At 42.1% G+C, this 16,669-nt stretch overlaps 2 protein-coding genes across 5 annotated transcripts in view; one reads left to right on the forward strand and one right to left on the reverse strand.

Annotated features, from left to right (window-relative positions):
• Positions 1 to 6,026, reverse strand: part of ccdc93 (CCC complex scaffolding subunit CCDC93) — a 46,617-nt gene extending 40,591 nt beyond the window's left edge. For all 4 annotated transcript variants that reach the window (XM_079169915.1, XM_079169914.1, XM_079169913.1 and 1 more), the window contains exons 1-5: positions 5,931 to 6,026; positions 5,462 to 5,575; positions 5,159 to 5,253; positions 3,183 to 3,294; positions 137 to 235 (exon numbers count right to left, since the gene is read on the reverse strand). In XM_079169915.1, the coding sequence (XP_079026041.1) occupies positions 137 to 235; positions 3,183 to 3,294; positions 5,159 to 5,253; positions 5,462 to 5,575; positions 5,931 to 6,017 (507 nt within the window). In that variant the 5' untranslated portion in view covers positions 6,018 to 6,026. The remainder of the gene's footprint in view (positions 1 to 136; positions 236 to 3,182; positions 3,295 to 5,158; positions 5,254 to 5,461; positions 5,576 to 5,930) is intronic.
• A 1,360-nt stretch (positions 6,027 to 7,386) lies between these two features.
• LOC306703628 (U3 small nucleolar RNA-associated protein 14 homolog A) lies at positions 7,387 to 9,987 on the forward strand. Its single transcript, XM_079169637.1, has one exon. The coding sequence runs from the start codon at positions 7,412 to 7,414 to the stop codon at positions 9,737 to 9,739; it is 2,328 nt and encodes a 775-aa protein (XP_079025763.1). The 5' UTR covers positions 7,387 to 7,411; the 3' UTR covers positions 9,740 to 9,987.
• The last annotated feature ends 6,682 nt before the right edge of the window (positions 9,988 to 16,669 follow it).

Genomic DNA, 16,669 nt, shown 5'->3' on the forward strand with positions numbered 1-16,669 from the left:
TGGTCATTACCTGAGCATAATTTCTGTATTATTACATAACTGATCAAAACAGGGATTTCTCACATCATCTGGATGTCACGCCACTACCCACTATAACAAGTTCTGGCTCTGTGACTGACTGGTACTGTGTAGTTACCTCTGGTAGGATGTGGGTCTTCTGGAACTGAGAAATGGAGTAGGCTCTCACATAGTCGCCCATCTCTTCCCTGGTCTCTATGGCTCGCTTCACCAGCCACTGGCAGGAGACACAACACTCAGCTGTTCAGGTACAAGAACAAACTAGAAGATACTCTGTACAGGTCAAACCTCTAACTGGGCAAATGGTAAATGGACTGTACTTGTATATCTCTTTTCTAGTCTTCCGACCACTCAAAGCTCTTTAACGCTACATGTCATCATTCACCCATTCACACCCATTCATACACTGCAGGCCCAGGCTACGGGAGCAATTTGGGATTAAATGTCTTGCCCAAGGACACATCGACAGCCGGGGATTGAACCGACCCGTTCTACTAGTGAGCAACAGTTGCCCTATCGCTCAGTGGTGGAGGGCCTGCTGTTTGCACCAGATTTGTAACACATTTATGAGCAGATACTTAATATGGGGTCAAATTTCAGTTTCAATATTAATAAATGCATACAAAAGGATTCACAAAATGTTGGTATTTTGGGATTGATCTAGAACTCTATACAAAAAATAGTTATTATATATAAATGTAAACAAAATCGACAATAGGATTCATAAATATACTGTATTTCTGATTATTATTATTTCTTGTTTTGAATAAATTAAATAGAAATCCACAAATGTATGTATTTAAAAAGGAAGAAAAAAACATATTTGATGTTGTTACATTTCTATACAAGCTGTTGAACCTGCATTTACAAACTGCTTGCCATGTGTGAACTTCACTGCATTTCAGTGTCGGATTTTTGAGACTCCCTTGACTTAGCTTGATGGACGAATTCATTTTTTTCAACAAGGAATTATCTGTAGCCAATCAAATGTCATCCCCATCACCCCCACAAGGGTATACACATATATCATCACGGCTCAGACAGCTAACTAACATCAGTCTAGCTATATTTAGTTTGTTTGCCAAGTGATATTTGTTTTAGTCTCCTGAAAAAATGTGGCATACTGTGTATAACCTTTTTGTTTTGGTATCAGTTAAAGTTGGGGGTATCAGCACTGTAGCACTTGTTTCAAAGTCACAAATATCACCCGGCAAACAAACACATAGCTAACGTTAACATAAGCTAACTCTAGCTAGAGTTAGCCAGCTGTCATATTACTAATATATCAAACTAACAGATTGGTCATTTCTTCTCTGACAAAAACAGTAAACTGTAACATTGACACTGCAAGTCAATGCATTGATTCCTCAAGACAAGTTTAAGTAAGTAAGTTAGCTACTTGGCAACTTAACTTAGCTAATGTCTTAGCGGAGGGTCTGACGGTGATTCTCATAGCTCCTTACTGGCCATCAAAGCACTGGCTGGCAGAGATAACCCAGCTCCTTTACCGGGAGCCCTTGCCCCTCCCAATACACAGGGACCTGCTGTCTCAGGCAAGCAGAGAAATATTTAATCCCCACCCAGAGAGGCTGACTCTGTGGGCCTGGCCCGCGAGTGGTTCAATCTGAGGAACGTGGGCCTTCCCCTCAGAGCGTAATTGAGACCATCCAGAATGCTAGGGCCCCTTCAACGAGCAAATGGTTACTTTTTGAGAAATGGTGCTCAAATGTTCAGGTGGTTCCATTTCACATGGTTCTGTACACGAACAGCTCTCTGGTGGAGATGAGTCCGCCTACAGGTGGGAGATTGACCATCTGGCGACCTGGTGCGGTGTGAACAACTTGGAGCTCAACGCTCTAAAGACAGTGGAGATGGTTGTGGATTTCAGGAAGAACGCAGCCCCACCTGCACCTATCACCCTGTGACTCCCCCGTTGACGCTGTGGAGTCCTTCCTCTTCCTGGGATCCATCATAACCCAGGATCTCAAGTGGGAGCTGAACATCAGCTCCATCACAAAGAAGGCTCAGCAGAGGATGTACTTCCTGAGGAAGCTGAAGAAATTCAACCTGCCAAAGACGATGATGATGCACTTCTACACAGCCATCATCGAGTCCATCCTCTGCTCCTCCATCACAATCTGGTACGCTGCAGCCACTGCCAAGGACAAGGGCAGGCTGCAGCGCATCATTCGCTCTGCTGAGAGGGCGATTGGCTGCAATCTGTCGTCCCTCTTGTTTGCTTCAAGGACCCTGAAGCGAGCAAGAAAAATTGTAGCCGACCCCTCTCACCCTGGCCATAAACTGTTCATGCCCCTTCCATCTGGCAGGAGGCTGAGGTCCATCAGGACCAAGACCTCGCGCCACACGAACAGTTTCTTCCTGTTGGCAGTCGGGCTCATTAACAAAGCCAGGGTCCCCCACTGACTCTGTCATACCCAGGACAATTTCCTACCGGTCACTCCCCTGCACATCCCTTCATATTTAAATACACCTGACACTTTTACATTAGACTTACATTACACTTGTTTAAAGTACTGTTATCTGTTTGTTGTGCACTTTATTTTATATTGTAAATTGTAATATGTTTCTATTTCTTGCACTGTGTTGACTGTTGTTGATTGTTTAATGTTATTGTTTAATGTTATGCACCACCCGCCATGACAAATTCCTTGTATGTGAAACATACATTGGCAATAAACGGTTCTGATTCGGATTCAGTGTTTCGTGGCTGTTATCTTGGCTTTCTTACAAGACATGATGGACAAAGGGAAGGCTTTCTCCACCATCAAAGTGTACTTGGCAGCTATTTCTGCCTGTCATATTGGTTTTGAGGGGAGGGCTGATTTAAGGCTCATTTAAGGACAGTTGGTTCCCCAATAACATCTGCCCAGCAATCCGGGAGTCAGTTTTTTCCCCAATGAGACAAGAAATTAAAAATAACTTTAGGTTGCTTGCGTAACCCCGTTTCTCTGAGTAGCATGAGTGAGTGTCTCACCAGACCAACCCTCCTTGCTCATTCGTAGTGGGGAAGAGGTGAGCATTTTTTAATGACTGGCAGCGTAGTGTCAATCTCTTTTATAGGGGGAGGGCCTCCACCCTCCTAGACACTGACGTGCTTAGTTCCAGCAAATCCTGTCTGGCAGAATGAATAGGAATTTTCTCACCTGTATCACTGGAAAAATGTGGATAAAATCCAGCCCTTGGATTTGATGGGGCTCGAGGCGATGAGGACACTTCATTTTCGGTAGCACAGAGACTATTTTCTCCGTCAGAGCTCTGCAAAGAGAAAGAAGCACTCATCACTTAATACATATTTTCTCTGCAATGACTCAGATTACATCATGCTTTAAAAAAATAAAATAAGTAAATAAAATCAAGGTTGTGAAAAGAATTTCCTTTAAAACCTATTTTAGCCATTGGACTCACAATAAATGGAGCTTTGAGGAGATTGATGTTGAATTTGCTTTTTGTTATTTCATTATTGTTTTACCTGTATACAAAATAATCAAAACTTTTTAAAGGATACAAAGAGTAAAATTAAGAAAAGTCACAAGCTGTTCAAAAATAGTCTTTGTCTTAAAAATAACTCTTAGTCAGACTTGTTATGGACACTTCATTTTACCTGTGAGTCAATTATTTACCACTGACCTACATAGCCTGTTGCGTAATGCATTATGGGTGAAAATAGACACCAAACCAAGTACGGGAGAAGATAAACAGGTAAACAGCATAAATCCAACGGTCATTAGAACTGGTAAAGACGTTCAGAAACATTTCAAGAATATGGTACAAGAAGCCAACAACATTATGGATAAACAGTTAGCTAAAAAATAGCTAAAAGTAAAACCTAAACTTTGTCATTCAATTCAAAAGAGTTGATAAACAAGTTTGATTTTGATGCTTTTGAATGCACCTTATTCAAAGTACATGTCTTGATCATTGACAAATTTAAATATGTTCATGAATTGTGACGCTAGAATTATAGTAATGTTAGTCATTAGTAGTATTGCGGTGAAACAGAATACTTCACAGCTTTATTGCCTCGTTGGAAAGTCAGTTATCAAAAGTATTTAAGTTAACAACAGTGGAATGTAACTAAGCATACTTACTAAAGTACTGCACTAGTAGGCTACAATTTTGAAGTACATGTCATTTAGTATTTGTATTTACTGCTACTATATACTTCTACTTTATTACATCTTAGAAGTAAATATTGTACTTTTTACTCCACTACATTTATCTGACAGCTTTTATTACCATACAGATTCAGGTTATTCATTCAAAATTGAATAAACTAATAAATGATTATGTATTTTTATAAAGTCAACCCAGCAGTATAGGAAATAATCAAATTGAGCTCCACCTTTACCAGTGGCAAGAATAAAGTGATGAACAAATAAATGAATCGGTTTAATGGATAAACACTTGAAAAAGTTAGCTAAATGACCTTATAACCGATTGTTGCCATAGCAGCAAGTCTCTCAGGCTTAGCCAGGGTTAGAGGTGGCTAACTTTCCAACCTCAGACGAAGTCAGTCTTAATATTGAACAGACAGGCTTAATTAGACAGTCTAACCTGATAATCTAAGACCAGTCTGAGGCTCAGACTGCTCTTCAACTAAGTTTACACAACTGCCCTGCTCATCACATTTCTTTAGCAACTAAATAAACTAGTGAAAACAAAAGATGTATACACTGGACCTGTCCTAGATTAAATAAAACCCAGTAAAACAAAAAAGGAGAAAAATACAGTAGCCAATGATCCCTACCATCCAAAAAGAAAAAAGGGCTAACTGCTAGATCATCTGACCCCTGCTCAGCTGGATATATAGCCAGTTTTGGTTGTCAAGTTGGATGTCTAGATTGGCTACAGATCGCTAGACACATTAGTTGGTTAGTAGACGTGGGTTTTAGCTGGAGTCCACAGTTGTAAGAACTTGGTTCCAAATTTCTGACAATATCATCATTTTTCGCGTCAGCCTCTCTTTGGTTGCTGAAGCTGTAAACCACCCACCATTGGACATGATCCTGTCTCACTCTGTTTTGGATCGATGACAAAAGACTTCACCACACTTCTCTCCAACCTGTCAGTGTTCATCTGGGACAGCTCAAAATCTCAGCCAGCTGAAAAAAACACCTACATTTTCTGGCCTATGGTTGAGTTTTCTTGGAAAAGTAGATCCACATCGATGTCGAAGTTACACGTGGTGATGCACCAGGTCATACCACCTACCACCTGAAGAGGAGACAAGGAGGAAACACGCTGAGTGAGGGTATCAGTGGCACTCTCTTCACTGTGTCAAGCTTCCTGGGCTCATTGATTTATGATATTCACAGTTCAGCAAAACTTGTATCTTTATCAACTGGACAAGCAAAAGTGTCTAGTAATGCCCAATTGTCGCAAGAATAGGGGAACTGTCCTATGATATAGGAGCAGCACGGACCTTATCAAAAGGGGACAGTCCTTTAATCCGTGCTCTGAAGTACCCAGCAGCCAGCAACAGCTCCAGGATCTCTGCCAGTTTGATGCTCTGCTCTTCATCCTCTCGGGTTTCCACCTGGGAGATACACACACAGCGCTAGTTTAGGAACACAGTAACAAGTAACTGGTAACTGGGACAGCTAGCTTTAGTGTGCGAGTACAGAGCCAAATAGAGTCTGACGGAATGAAGCGGCCTGAAATTCTAGAAGAATGTTAATTCTTTTCTTGAAACATTTAAATTTAGCGTTGCTATTGAGACCTTTAAACGGTTAAATGACATTCAAATTCACCCGTTATAGGCTTTTACGACCTTCAACTCCACCATATTAGCTAACGTGAACCAGTTATTTGTTAGCATACAGCGATATACGCAGGTTTTACAGTAAAATCTTGCGTTACTTCTTTGAACATTTGATTCAAACGCACTGTACCTGAATGAGGTTTCCGTCTTGGTCATACTGGGCTCCGATTTTAGACCCAGTTCTCACTCTGTGGAAAACAGACGTAGCCGCCGCCATGATGGACTGCAGTGTTGATAATGACGGATCACATGACCGGAACACATGACGGTCAAATACTCTGTTTTGATGCCTAATTGTACGCACTACACACACAATTATACATTATAACATGTATTATCTTCTTTGAGATCATGGTCTGTGTCTTAAACGAGTGTCTTTAAGAGCACAAACGTGTCGACAACACAATATGCACGCGCACTTTCAGCCAGCAGAGGGAGCACCGAAATAAAAAAGTCAGCTCCAACTCACTGTCCACAGTTAAGAATATGATATAATAGGTAACAAACAATATAATATGAATATTTTTTTCTGCAAAGCAAATTCTCTTCAGACTGCTCGTTTTTACATTTAGCTACTCTATGAGGAGATATCTCTCTACTTATCCAAAATGCTTACTTTTGTAAACGTATTTTACACATTTCTATTTGCTTGTAATTATAAATATCCTATTTTCGTTTTCAATTATTAGCCACAGGCATCGCCGCACATTTGTATTCTATCGGTGTTGCATTTTTTTGTATTTTAATTGTTTCAATAAAGAGTAGGGAAGAAAAAAGCAACAGCGAGCTAAAATTGTGCCACTCCAGAAAAGAGGATTTAATGTATGAAATACTACAATGACTATTCAGAATCTATCAAATGCGGGTGGCGGTTCATTTTGTGTGGGTCCCTGCCCATGTTGGAGTCGATGGAAATGGGAAGGCGGATAAAGCAGCAAAAAGGGCTTTGAAGAGTTGGAAAAATAACGTTAATGTAAATATAAGTAAGTCAGAAGCTAGAGCGGTGATTAAGGGACAAATCAAAAAGATATGGCAGAACGAATGGAATAAAGGGAGCAAAGGAAGATATCTGGTTGGGAGTGCAGGATGTAGTGGACGAACTAAAAAAGAGGAGATGATTATGACAAGACTAAGGAATGGCCATACTGGTCTGAACCCTCTATGTGATTGGAAAGCATAACAATGGAAAGTGTGCATTTTGTGAAGAAGAAGAAACGGTTGACCATGTTTTATTGTCCTGTCAGAGGTAGGCAGCGAGAGATGTTCTGAAAAATGGTCGAAGAGAGATTGGAGAGGAAAATATAATTAATGTACTAAAGAACAACTTTAGTGACAAATGTTTCATTTATTTATATGTCTGTTTGTTTTTCGTTTGTTTTTCGTATTATAGCATTATTATCCTTAGTCCACACTCCAGATTAGTGGGTGGCGGTAATGCACCCGAAAGCTATTTGCCAACCGCCATAAGCAGAAGAAGAAGACGAAGAAGAAGAAGAAAAATAGCAATTTTGCGACAGTGCTGCTCACATTGCAGTGACTGATTTACGACAACGGCTCCGTTCACGACTCACGTGTGTACAGTCAACTCCATTCCGTCGTGTGTACTCCAACATGGCTAAAGTTTCTAAGAAGAAAGAGATTAAAACGGCTCTCAAGAAGAGCTCCGAGGTAATAGATAAGCTCGCAGCGGTGAGGCCAGATGTGGTCTACTACGACGACGACGAGGAGGATTTAAATAAGGCCGATGAAATCATCACCAGTGAAGAGGAGGAGGACGGCGAGGATGAACGAAAACGGCAAAAGCTGCTGGAAGCCATCAACGCTCTCGGTAGTAAGAGGAAGACGAAGCTGGGCGAGAGATCCGAGGCGTCCGTCCAGATGTCTGAGTTTACCGTTAAGGCGGACGGGGAGGGCGACAAAATCGACTTGTCGGACCTCATCGGGACCATGGAAAAAACCTCCGCTGTCCCAGCAAAGACCAAAAAGCAGCTGAAGAACCTGCAGCGGAGGAACAATACTATTGAATGCCCTCTAACCAAGCAGGAGAGTGAGAGGATCCAGAGAGATGTAGCATTTCAGAAGGCAGCCACAGAGGTGACCCGGTGGAAAAGCATCATCAAACAGAACCAGAGGGCCGAGCAGCTGGTCTTCCCCCTGAACCAGGAACCTACAGGCCCTAAACCCATGGAGAGGGTGGTGAGCAGCTGGAAGGCGCAAACCCCGCTGGAGCAGGAGATCTTCGCCGTCCTGTCTGCTAACAAGCAGCCCATCAACGACCCCATCTTGACCCTGGCCGAGGAGGCTTCAATGCGGGCGATGAGCCTGGAGGAGGCCAAGATCCGACGTGCAGAGCTGCAGAAAGCCCGAGCCCTGCAGTCCTACTACGAGGCCAAGGCCCGGAGAGAGAGGAAGATTAAGAGTAAGAAATACCACAAAGTGCAGAACAAGGCAAAGCGTAAAGACTTCCTGAAGCAGTTTGATGAGATGGTGCAGACGGACCCTGCCGCTGCCTTAGAGGAGTTAAATAAGATTGAGCTGGCCAGGATGCAGGAGAGGATGTCTCTGAAGCACCAGAACAGTGGCAAGTGGGCCAAGTCAAAGGCGATCATGGCCAAATACGATGATGGGGCTCGGAAAGCCATGCAGCAGCAGCTGGAGGTAAACAAAGAGCTGACCCAGAAGCTTGTGACCTCGCTGAATAACGAGGTAGAGGAGGAGAAGGATGCAGGTGACGCAGAGGAGCTGCCTGATCTTGTAACTGATGCAGAGCAAGGACTGGATTCTTTAAATCCCTGGATGACAGGGAAGCTCTCTGAAGAGCCCACAGAAAAAGAGAAAAGTGACCCTGTGGATCTCACAGCAGAGGGGCCTGGAAATACAGTGGAAGAAGATGAGGATGAAGTTGAGGAAACAGAAGAGGAAGCGCTCCTCAGAGAGTTTGACAGCAGGAGGAAACTGCGTCAGGCTGAGGAGACTGATGCAGCACCTTTAATATCTGTGGATGATGAGGAGGATAAAGCTGCTGCAGCAGAGGACCCAGATGCATCAGACAAAGAGGAAGAGGAGCTCACAGAGTTCACATGTCTTTTCCGAGGAATAACAGACAGCCGTCAGGAGGCTGAAGCAGAGAAAGCTGAGGCAACTGCAGACGCTTCAGCTCAGCTGGAGGAAGATCTGATCAGGATCAGGACTCTGGAGGACATGGAGCTCCTCTGTCAGGAGACGTCAACCAGTGGAAAAGCAGCTGCTCCGCCCCAGCAGCCCCCAGACGCTGAAAACCTGCCTTCTGCAACTCAAAAGGCAGGCAAGAACAGAAAAAGAAAGAGAGGGATTGAGCTGAAAGAAGTTCTCACCAAAGGGACAAAAGTCATTCAAGTCCCACTCACTCCAACCATTGAGGACACAGAGGACTCTGATGAAATGCTGGACCAGAGGGGGCTCATTAAAGAGGCCTTTGCTGGAGACGACGTCATCTCAGACTTCCTTAAGGACAAGAGGAAGCAGGAGGACGCAGGGAAGCCTAGGGTGGTGGACCTGACACTGCCTGGGTGGGGTGAGTGGGGCGGGACGAGCCTCAAGCCGTCCCGCAGCAAACGCAGGAGGTTCAAGATTAAGACGGCACCGCCTCCACCCAGGAAAGATCAACATCTGCCCAGTGTCATCATGTCGGAGAAGAGAAACGGCTCCATCAGCCTCCACCAGGTGAGCTCGCTGCCCTTTCCCTTCGAGAACCATGCACAGTTTGAGAGCACCATCCGCTCTCCGCTGGGACGCACCTGGAACACCGAGCGGACTGTTAAAAAGATCAGCAAGCCCAAAGTGGTCACCCAGCTGGGCGCCATCATCGAGCCCATGGCCCGGGAGGAGCTGATGAAGGACAAGAAGCAGGTGTCCACTGGGAATAAAAGTGTAGTGGACTCATGGAAAAGAAAACATTAACTATTACAACTGTACATGCTCACTGCTTAACAGTAAATCAAAAGAAAAGGGCCACAGCAGGTTGTGAGCCACTGCTCAGCCACTCTGTAGACACTCAGTTCTGTGATGCTGATCAGTTTGCTGTCATCTATGTTGTGACATCATTTCAGTATTTAAATAGCTGAAATGATGTATTTGGCAATGTTTTTCTGGAGCCTTTCATATTGTATATTTGAGAGATGTTTAATCAAATATATGAAATGAACTATGTCGTGAAGAATATTTGAAATAAATTCTATCTTTGGAGTTAAAGATATGGTTACAGTCTTTTAAGTTGAATTATTAACAGCTATTCCTAATTTTCCCACTAATAATGCATTTGACTGTGTCGCTGCGTTAGTGGTTACACACACACACATCCATCCTGTTTCTGGCGTATACTGCATTGTCTGAAAGTGGTGCAGTACATTTACAGCTAGAGCAGCAGCTGCTTCCCAGTGTTTGTATTCAGCACGTGCTGAGCAAAGGTTCTCGTGTCCTTAATGTTAAACTGCTGCTGACCTTGTGGTAGTTCCCAGTGGGTCATGTACAATAGTCCATTACAAGTTTAATGTTCTTCATTCGCATTATTTAACTGAAAGTATTGAAGTATTAACAGCAAAAAGTATGAAAAACAACTCATTATGCAGGAGGGCTAATTTAAATGCATGTTACTATAAGTCAATATTTTGTATTTATGTCTTCACAGCGCTTTCAGGCTGGTAGAAGTGCTAATTTCACCTACTTTATTGAATGGGTTGTTAAACGTACAGTATAAATATGTATTGTATCTTTATTATTAGTTGCTCAGTTTAGGTTTCTGATACCTGAATCTGTAAACTAGTGACTATCGCTGTTGGACCAATGGAGTGGAGGAATAAGTACAATATTTTCCTTTGAGATGTAGTGGAGCCGAAACATACAGAAGAATATGGAAATAGTACCTAAAAGTGTACTTGTATTTACAGCATAGCACTTAATGAGTTAAGTAAATAAACGTATTCTCTAAGTTAATGCTGACAAGCACTGTTAAGGCAGACTGAACTTAATTGTAAAGTTTACTCAAAAAGTGAACTCCTCCATTGAAGCTTCATTAGGGGAAATGTAAGGTAAATACATGGGAGTTTAAGCTTACACAAACCATCCCAAGGTTACACTATAACCTTCATTAATTGAATCCGAATGTGGAAGAAAAGTTTGGACTGATCCGAAAACATTACAATATCAAGTTTGGGAGGAAACATGTCTATCCCCATTTTTTTCTTAAAGTCAGAATATCTGGTCTGTATACTGTGTACTCAATCTCTGATCAGTTATGGATTTAAATCATTTGATTTGAACTTATTTTAAGTTCTTGTATGGCTGCTGTTTCTTAGACACATAAAAACTTGGAAAATGGGATTATAGACAAATTTATATTCCTGAAGGTATGGTATCAAAAAAGTATTTCAGTGTCATAAAACACAAACATTTCAAACAATACCCAGCTGTATTAACAATGTAGAACTGAAACAAATTTCATAAATCTAATTAATAGGCGTTCAAAAGAAAATTTATTTGCAACTATTTTGATAGTCGAATCAATATGTCATTTTTCAAGCAATATTATACTTTTCTTTATAGGATCGTAAAATACAAATCTTTGGGTTTGGGACTGTTAAATGGACAAAACAAGACCCAACTCAAGTTGAGTGTTAAATTGTGATTTTATTTTATTTTTGACATTGTATAGACCAAACAATTATCGAGAAAATAATGATCAGGTTAGCGGTTATATTATCAAAAGAAATCCTCAATTCCAACTCCATTAATAACAATAATTCTCTTGTAAGGGGGAATATCAGCATACTTTGCTGTACTGTTGCCCCACTATTACATTCACATAGGAACATATATGTTAAATGACTCAAAAGCAAAAATGAACTGGTGTTTGAGGCTTTTACATTTTTTGGGGGATGCTGGGTTGAAACCTATTTGAATGATGTAAACTGCCCACTGAGCAGCAGGTCTGCAGATATGGCCACACTTCATTCAGCACCGTCTGTAAGCTCCCACTGCCCGCCTGAAAGTGGGAGGGGGTCATAGTTATGAGTAGCACAGCATCCAGCAACAGCATTTTACAAGTTTGTGCTTGACTTCCTCTTCCTCTCTTTCTCTGTTTGATTTTCAATACATTTGTAAGACCATGCAGCAGTGTCTAAAAGAAAAGCCATTACAGTTGGGTTAAACCTTCACACATGGGTGAGAGTGCATGCTTTGGCACCTGACATCTCTGTATTTCACGTGATAGACACTCTATTAAAGCGGCGGATCCCGTAATGGACTATGCATCAGTTCAGGTAATGGTTGTCAGCTTGAGTGCCCGAAAGGCAGTGGAGAATTCCATTAGAAACCTTATAGTTACTAAATCAGTCATTCTCCATCTTCCTCTCTATCGAACCACCTCTTTGGGGCAATTACTACAGCTTCATACAGCTCTCAACAATGAAAAGAGACCTAGTCCTTGGACTTACTCCTGCGCGCTGGACTGCAACGAGATCAGACAGTGATTCTCACTCAAATATATGAAGGCTGCTGTGGCTGTAAATCAGAGAGCTGGCGGTATGAATGGCCTACAACCCCCATGATGGAACATGTTTTTCTCCATAATGCCCATTTGTGAGATCTGCTTAAATATTTGTTCTAGGATGAAGGAGCGTTTATGCCTCCCTTATTGGTTGGCTGCAAAGGTATGAAGATGCAATACTGACTTTTGTTCCCGGACCAGTTTTTACAGTGTGTTATGGATATAAGATGTGACTGAAGACACAGGTTATCTCACTGTATTTATCATCATGCATAGTAATTCCAAACTGATTGCCAAACATTAGAGTGAAGTAAAATACCCATGACAGTCACTTTCTCCGACACACAGCAGTAGATGTTCAAAGCTGCAGCCACTGCTGATTCACTACAGTCCAATTGGTGTGTGAAACACTGTGATAGAGGACCCTTACCCATTCCCCCCTGTGATTCAAGGCCCAACTCCATTCCCATCCTGACAGGTGTGAGATTAACTTAGTTAGGTGCAGAGGCACTCATGCACACCAAATTAAATTAATGGAACAAATTTCCCTCCTAATTAAGATGAAAATACGTGTCAGTTGTAACCTTGCTGAGCACTAATTATATACAAATGATTTATCATCTGTTTCGTCCTGAATAGCAATGGGCTCACCTCTCCGATAGCCCTGGCTGACTGTTAAGAGATGGCCCCTGATTAACAGTGACAGGTTGTGCTGCGGAGAAGCTGCACGTCGCTGGCCAACCAATCGCAGCCAGCCTGAGCTCAGACTCTCCTCCCTTCCATTAACCTACATTGAGTGTGCAGCTGAGCATCACTGTGCCTTGGCTCTCCTTCTTGTTTCTCTCCTCAGAATGAAAATAAAGTACATTCAAAGAGGAAAGGTGGGGGGAGATGGTGTGACTGATGCAGTCTGATGGAGCAGGGGGATGAGAGTGGTAAAACCTGAACCAGGGATGAATCCTACGAGATGTGCCATTCGTATTGAGACTGGATTAGCATGTGCATGTTTAACAGGCTCTCCACCTCAAATAATAAATTGAATAATGCAGAATACAGTTAAGCTCATACATCTACATTTTATGCCTGGCGGCGGATAATTGCTTCTAGGTGCCCTCGAACAAAAACAAGCTTGTATCACCCAGGTACCACCCTGAAACCAGCAGGTGGTGCAATAGGTTAAGCCTGCCAAAAGCCACTGTATAAATTCCTGTGAGCTAAAATATCAAAATAAGCAGGGCTTCATTATACAATTACAGCCTAACTGGGATATTCCATCTTATTTCCTCCTGCCTAGCAAGTACAGATATATTTCAATGGGCGGAAGCTCTGATTAGCATTAGAATCAGAGTCCCTTGTGATGCAAAGGACACACCGGCCAATCTGTAATCATTGTTCCGCAGGCTTGCTCACAAGGGATATAGCCCGCTTTGTCATTATCATTCAATATGCCACACACTTGGTGGCATAGCTTCTGTGGTGCTGCCAGTAACGGGGCATTTGCATTTTCCTCCTCATAGTTCCAAGAAATTGTGCAGACAATCATGCACCACAAATGACTCCTCTCTGTGTCCACTGCCTGAAGATGAGAGATGCCGTTCCTCCCTGACTGCTGCTAAAGACAGAGAAAAGATCCCTCTTTCTATGTTTCATTTCTTCCTTGTGTGATTCTCCTTCTGCAATTGTCTGTGTGCGTCCTCAAAATGTCATTATGTACAGGTGTCAGTTGCAGCCATTAGGGATCATTTGACTTTCTATTGTAATTTGGGGTTATTTAGCCGACACCTTGTTGCAAATTGTTGCCACAATTTGCTTGTTGGATGTTGTTGTGTTAAATGTCAGTATGGCTGCACAGGGGACGTACCAGCGTTCTCCAGCTTATTTCTCTCTCCTGTTTTTAGCTGAGTCTGTCTGTCTGGAAACCTGGCTATTCCCCTGCTGCTGGAGACACACATTCAGAGCATGTCAAGCACAGAGAGGGAATGTCAAACACTCATTGTAAGAGCGGCCTCCACCTTCCTGCTGCTTGCCCTGGGTGTAGGTTATTGTAACATGCACAAATGAAATAAAATGATCAATGTATGTATGGAATGTATATGTATGAATTTCACATAAAAACAAAGGATTTCACATTGCTGTATGTCATTGTGACCCTGACTCTAATCTTTCTCAGGTTTTGTCATTGATACATTTACATATTTATGGATAAAGATTTAGTTTAAGGCCCCATATTGCAGAGTGCTCATGTCCCTAACATGTGACACATTCATTGGAATACCAGAGCAGCAGCCATTTTCTTTTGTTGCTCCCACTCCCTCTTCCCAATTTATCCCCTGCCTGTAGCGAGAGAGAATTGGAGGTCGAGGTATGAGAGGCTTGGCAAACAGCTTCTCACATCATAGCTGTCTGGGGATTGGCACATGAGGCAGCGAAGGAGGGGGTTAGAGGTTAATTATAGACAACAGAGAGGTCACAGGGTCTATTATCTTGGAGCCGGGACCTGCAACGGTCCAATGGGAATGACATTTATGACGAGGGTCTGGCCCCACCCCTCCATCACCATACACACCCACAACCCACCCTGCGCACGCCATCACTCACATTTATACCGAAGGAGCCGACAGTGGGACTCAGTGGTCTGATAATGAAAAGGCCCTTAGCGTTTGGCACAGGCAGGATGATGAATTGAATCCCTGGCTGTTCTCTGGCTGCATCATGGGGCCTCAAGGTAGCCCTTGACAACTAATCGACAGCCTCCAATCCCTCCTCTTTCCTACCAGACTTCCTTTATCACTCTAATTATTAGGGTTAAGTGAGTCTCCCATGGGACTGTGAGTAGTACACTGAATAGAACCTGCAAGTCATTTTATCAGGAACAAAATCAATGGCAAAAGCATAAATTAATCTATATGGCTGCCTGAATCTGATGATATTGAGTTGTATGTTCAAATTGTCCTCCCTGAAGGTTTGTTGAGACAATTTTAGTTTCAAATGATAATGGCTTTTTAAGATATAATGAAATAAAAGGCTGTGAAAAATGCTTATTAAAGCATAGTGTTGCCAATACTTTATTTATAAGAACAAATCCAGAGTCATGTGCACAGTCAAACCAACAATGAATGTATCAACTACACAGTATTGTGTGTGTATCAAAGCCTGATATGTCTTCTTCCTTTGTGTCTTAGAGTTCCATTGTTGTCCAAAAACTATTAAAAACCCATCAATGAGCCATACTGTTGCACTGGATGACATGTTCCTTCATGAACACACACTGTAGTTTATTTTGACTCAAGCCCACATACACTGGTGCTTTAAATATACTCAGTAAAGCAACAAATTCAATTCAACTTCAATTACATTTATTTGTACAGCCCAAAATCACACATTTGCCTCAGGGGGTTTTACTCTGAAAAGGATACAACCTCCTCTATCCTCGGACTCTTGCTTCAGAAAAGGCAAAACTCCCCCCACAAAAAAACTTGAATGGGGAAGAAAAGAAGGAAACATCCGGAAGAGCAATAGAAGAGGGATCCCTCTCCCAGGATGGACAATAGATGTCACCCATAGGTCCATCCACCAAAGAAATTTTGGACCAGTCACCAACCAAACTTTGTAAAAAAGAGTGTCAAACCCCACTCAATTTAAACTGTTTGATTATATCTCTGTAAATTGTTGCCAGGTGTGTAACACTACAATCTAAATATGTTTAATTCCAGCATCTTATTCTGAACTTTTTCAACTCGGGTTTTTAAAATCTGTAGCATGAAAACTACAGTTAACCGTGATAAGTTAACTCCCAGCTATGGTGTGATGAGAAATCATGGTCTTTTTTATAGTCAAACTATTGTGCCGCCAGATGTAATCCCAAAAACCCCATCATGAGCAGCAGACCTCAGTATGAATACAAAATGGAGTGAGGATTAAGAGTGATCCACTCCACACTGTGACTGTCTCACCCCTGCATCTCTGTAAGCCTATTAGACCACAAGAGACAATCAAATATGTTGCAGAAAATGTTTGTGGAGGAGGAATGACTAAAACAGACTGAAACGCTGCAGTAGCTTTAAAAAACCCATACAAAATACACAAATTACATAGTTTTTTTAAACTGCCAATTTAATCCACCATCTTGCAATTCATTTTAAGGTTAGACATTCATATATAACATTTAAAAATGAACATTTTAGTATATGACCCTTATTTATGATGTACAATTGTTCGCGACTTCTGCAGACATGACTTCGTTTTTGGGGAACGTAAACTCTAATCACGTGATTCAGCTTCGTGTAACGTGGTTACGTCATGGCTTTAGACACTGATTGGCGTTCATTCATCTTAGACAGCCGGAA

The sequence above is a fragment of the Pholis gunnellus genome (genome assembly GCF_910591455.1).
Source record: "Pholis gunnellus genome assembly, chromosome: 12".
In the NCBI taxonomy this organism is placed as follows: domain Eukaryota; kingdom Metazoa; phylum Chordata; class Actinopteri; order Perciformes; family Pholidae; genus Pholis; species Pholis gunnellus.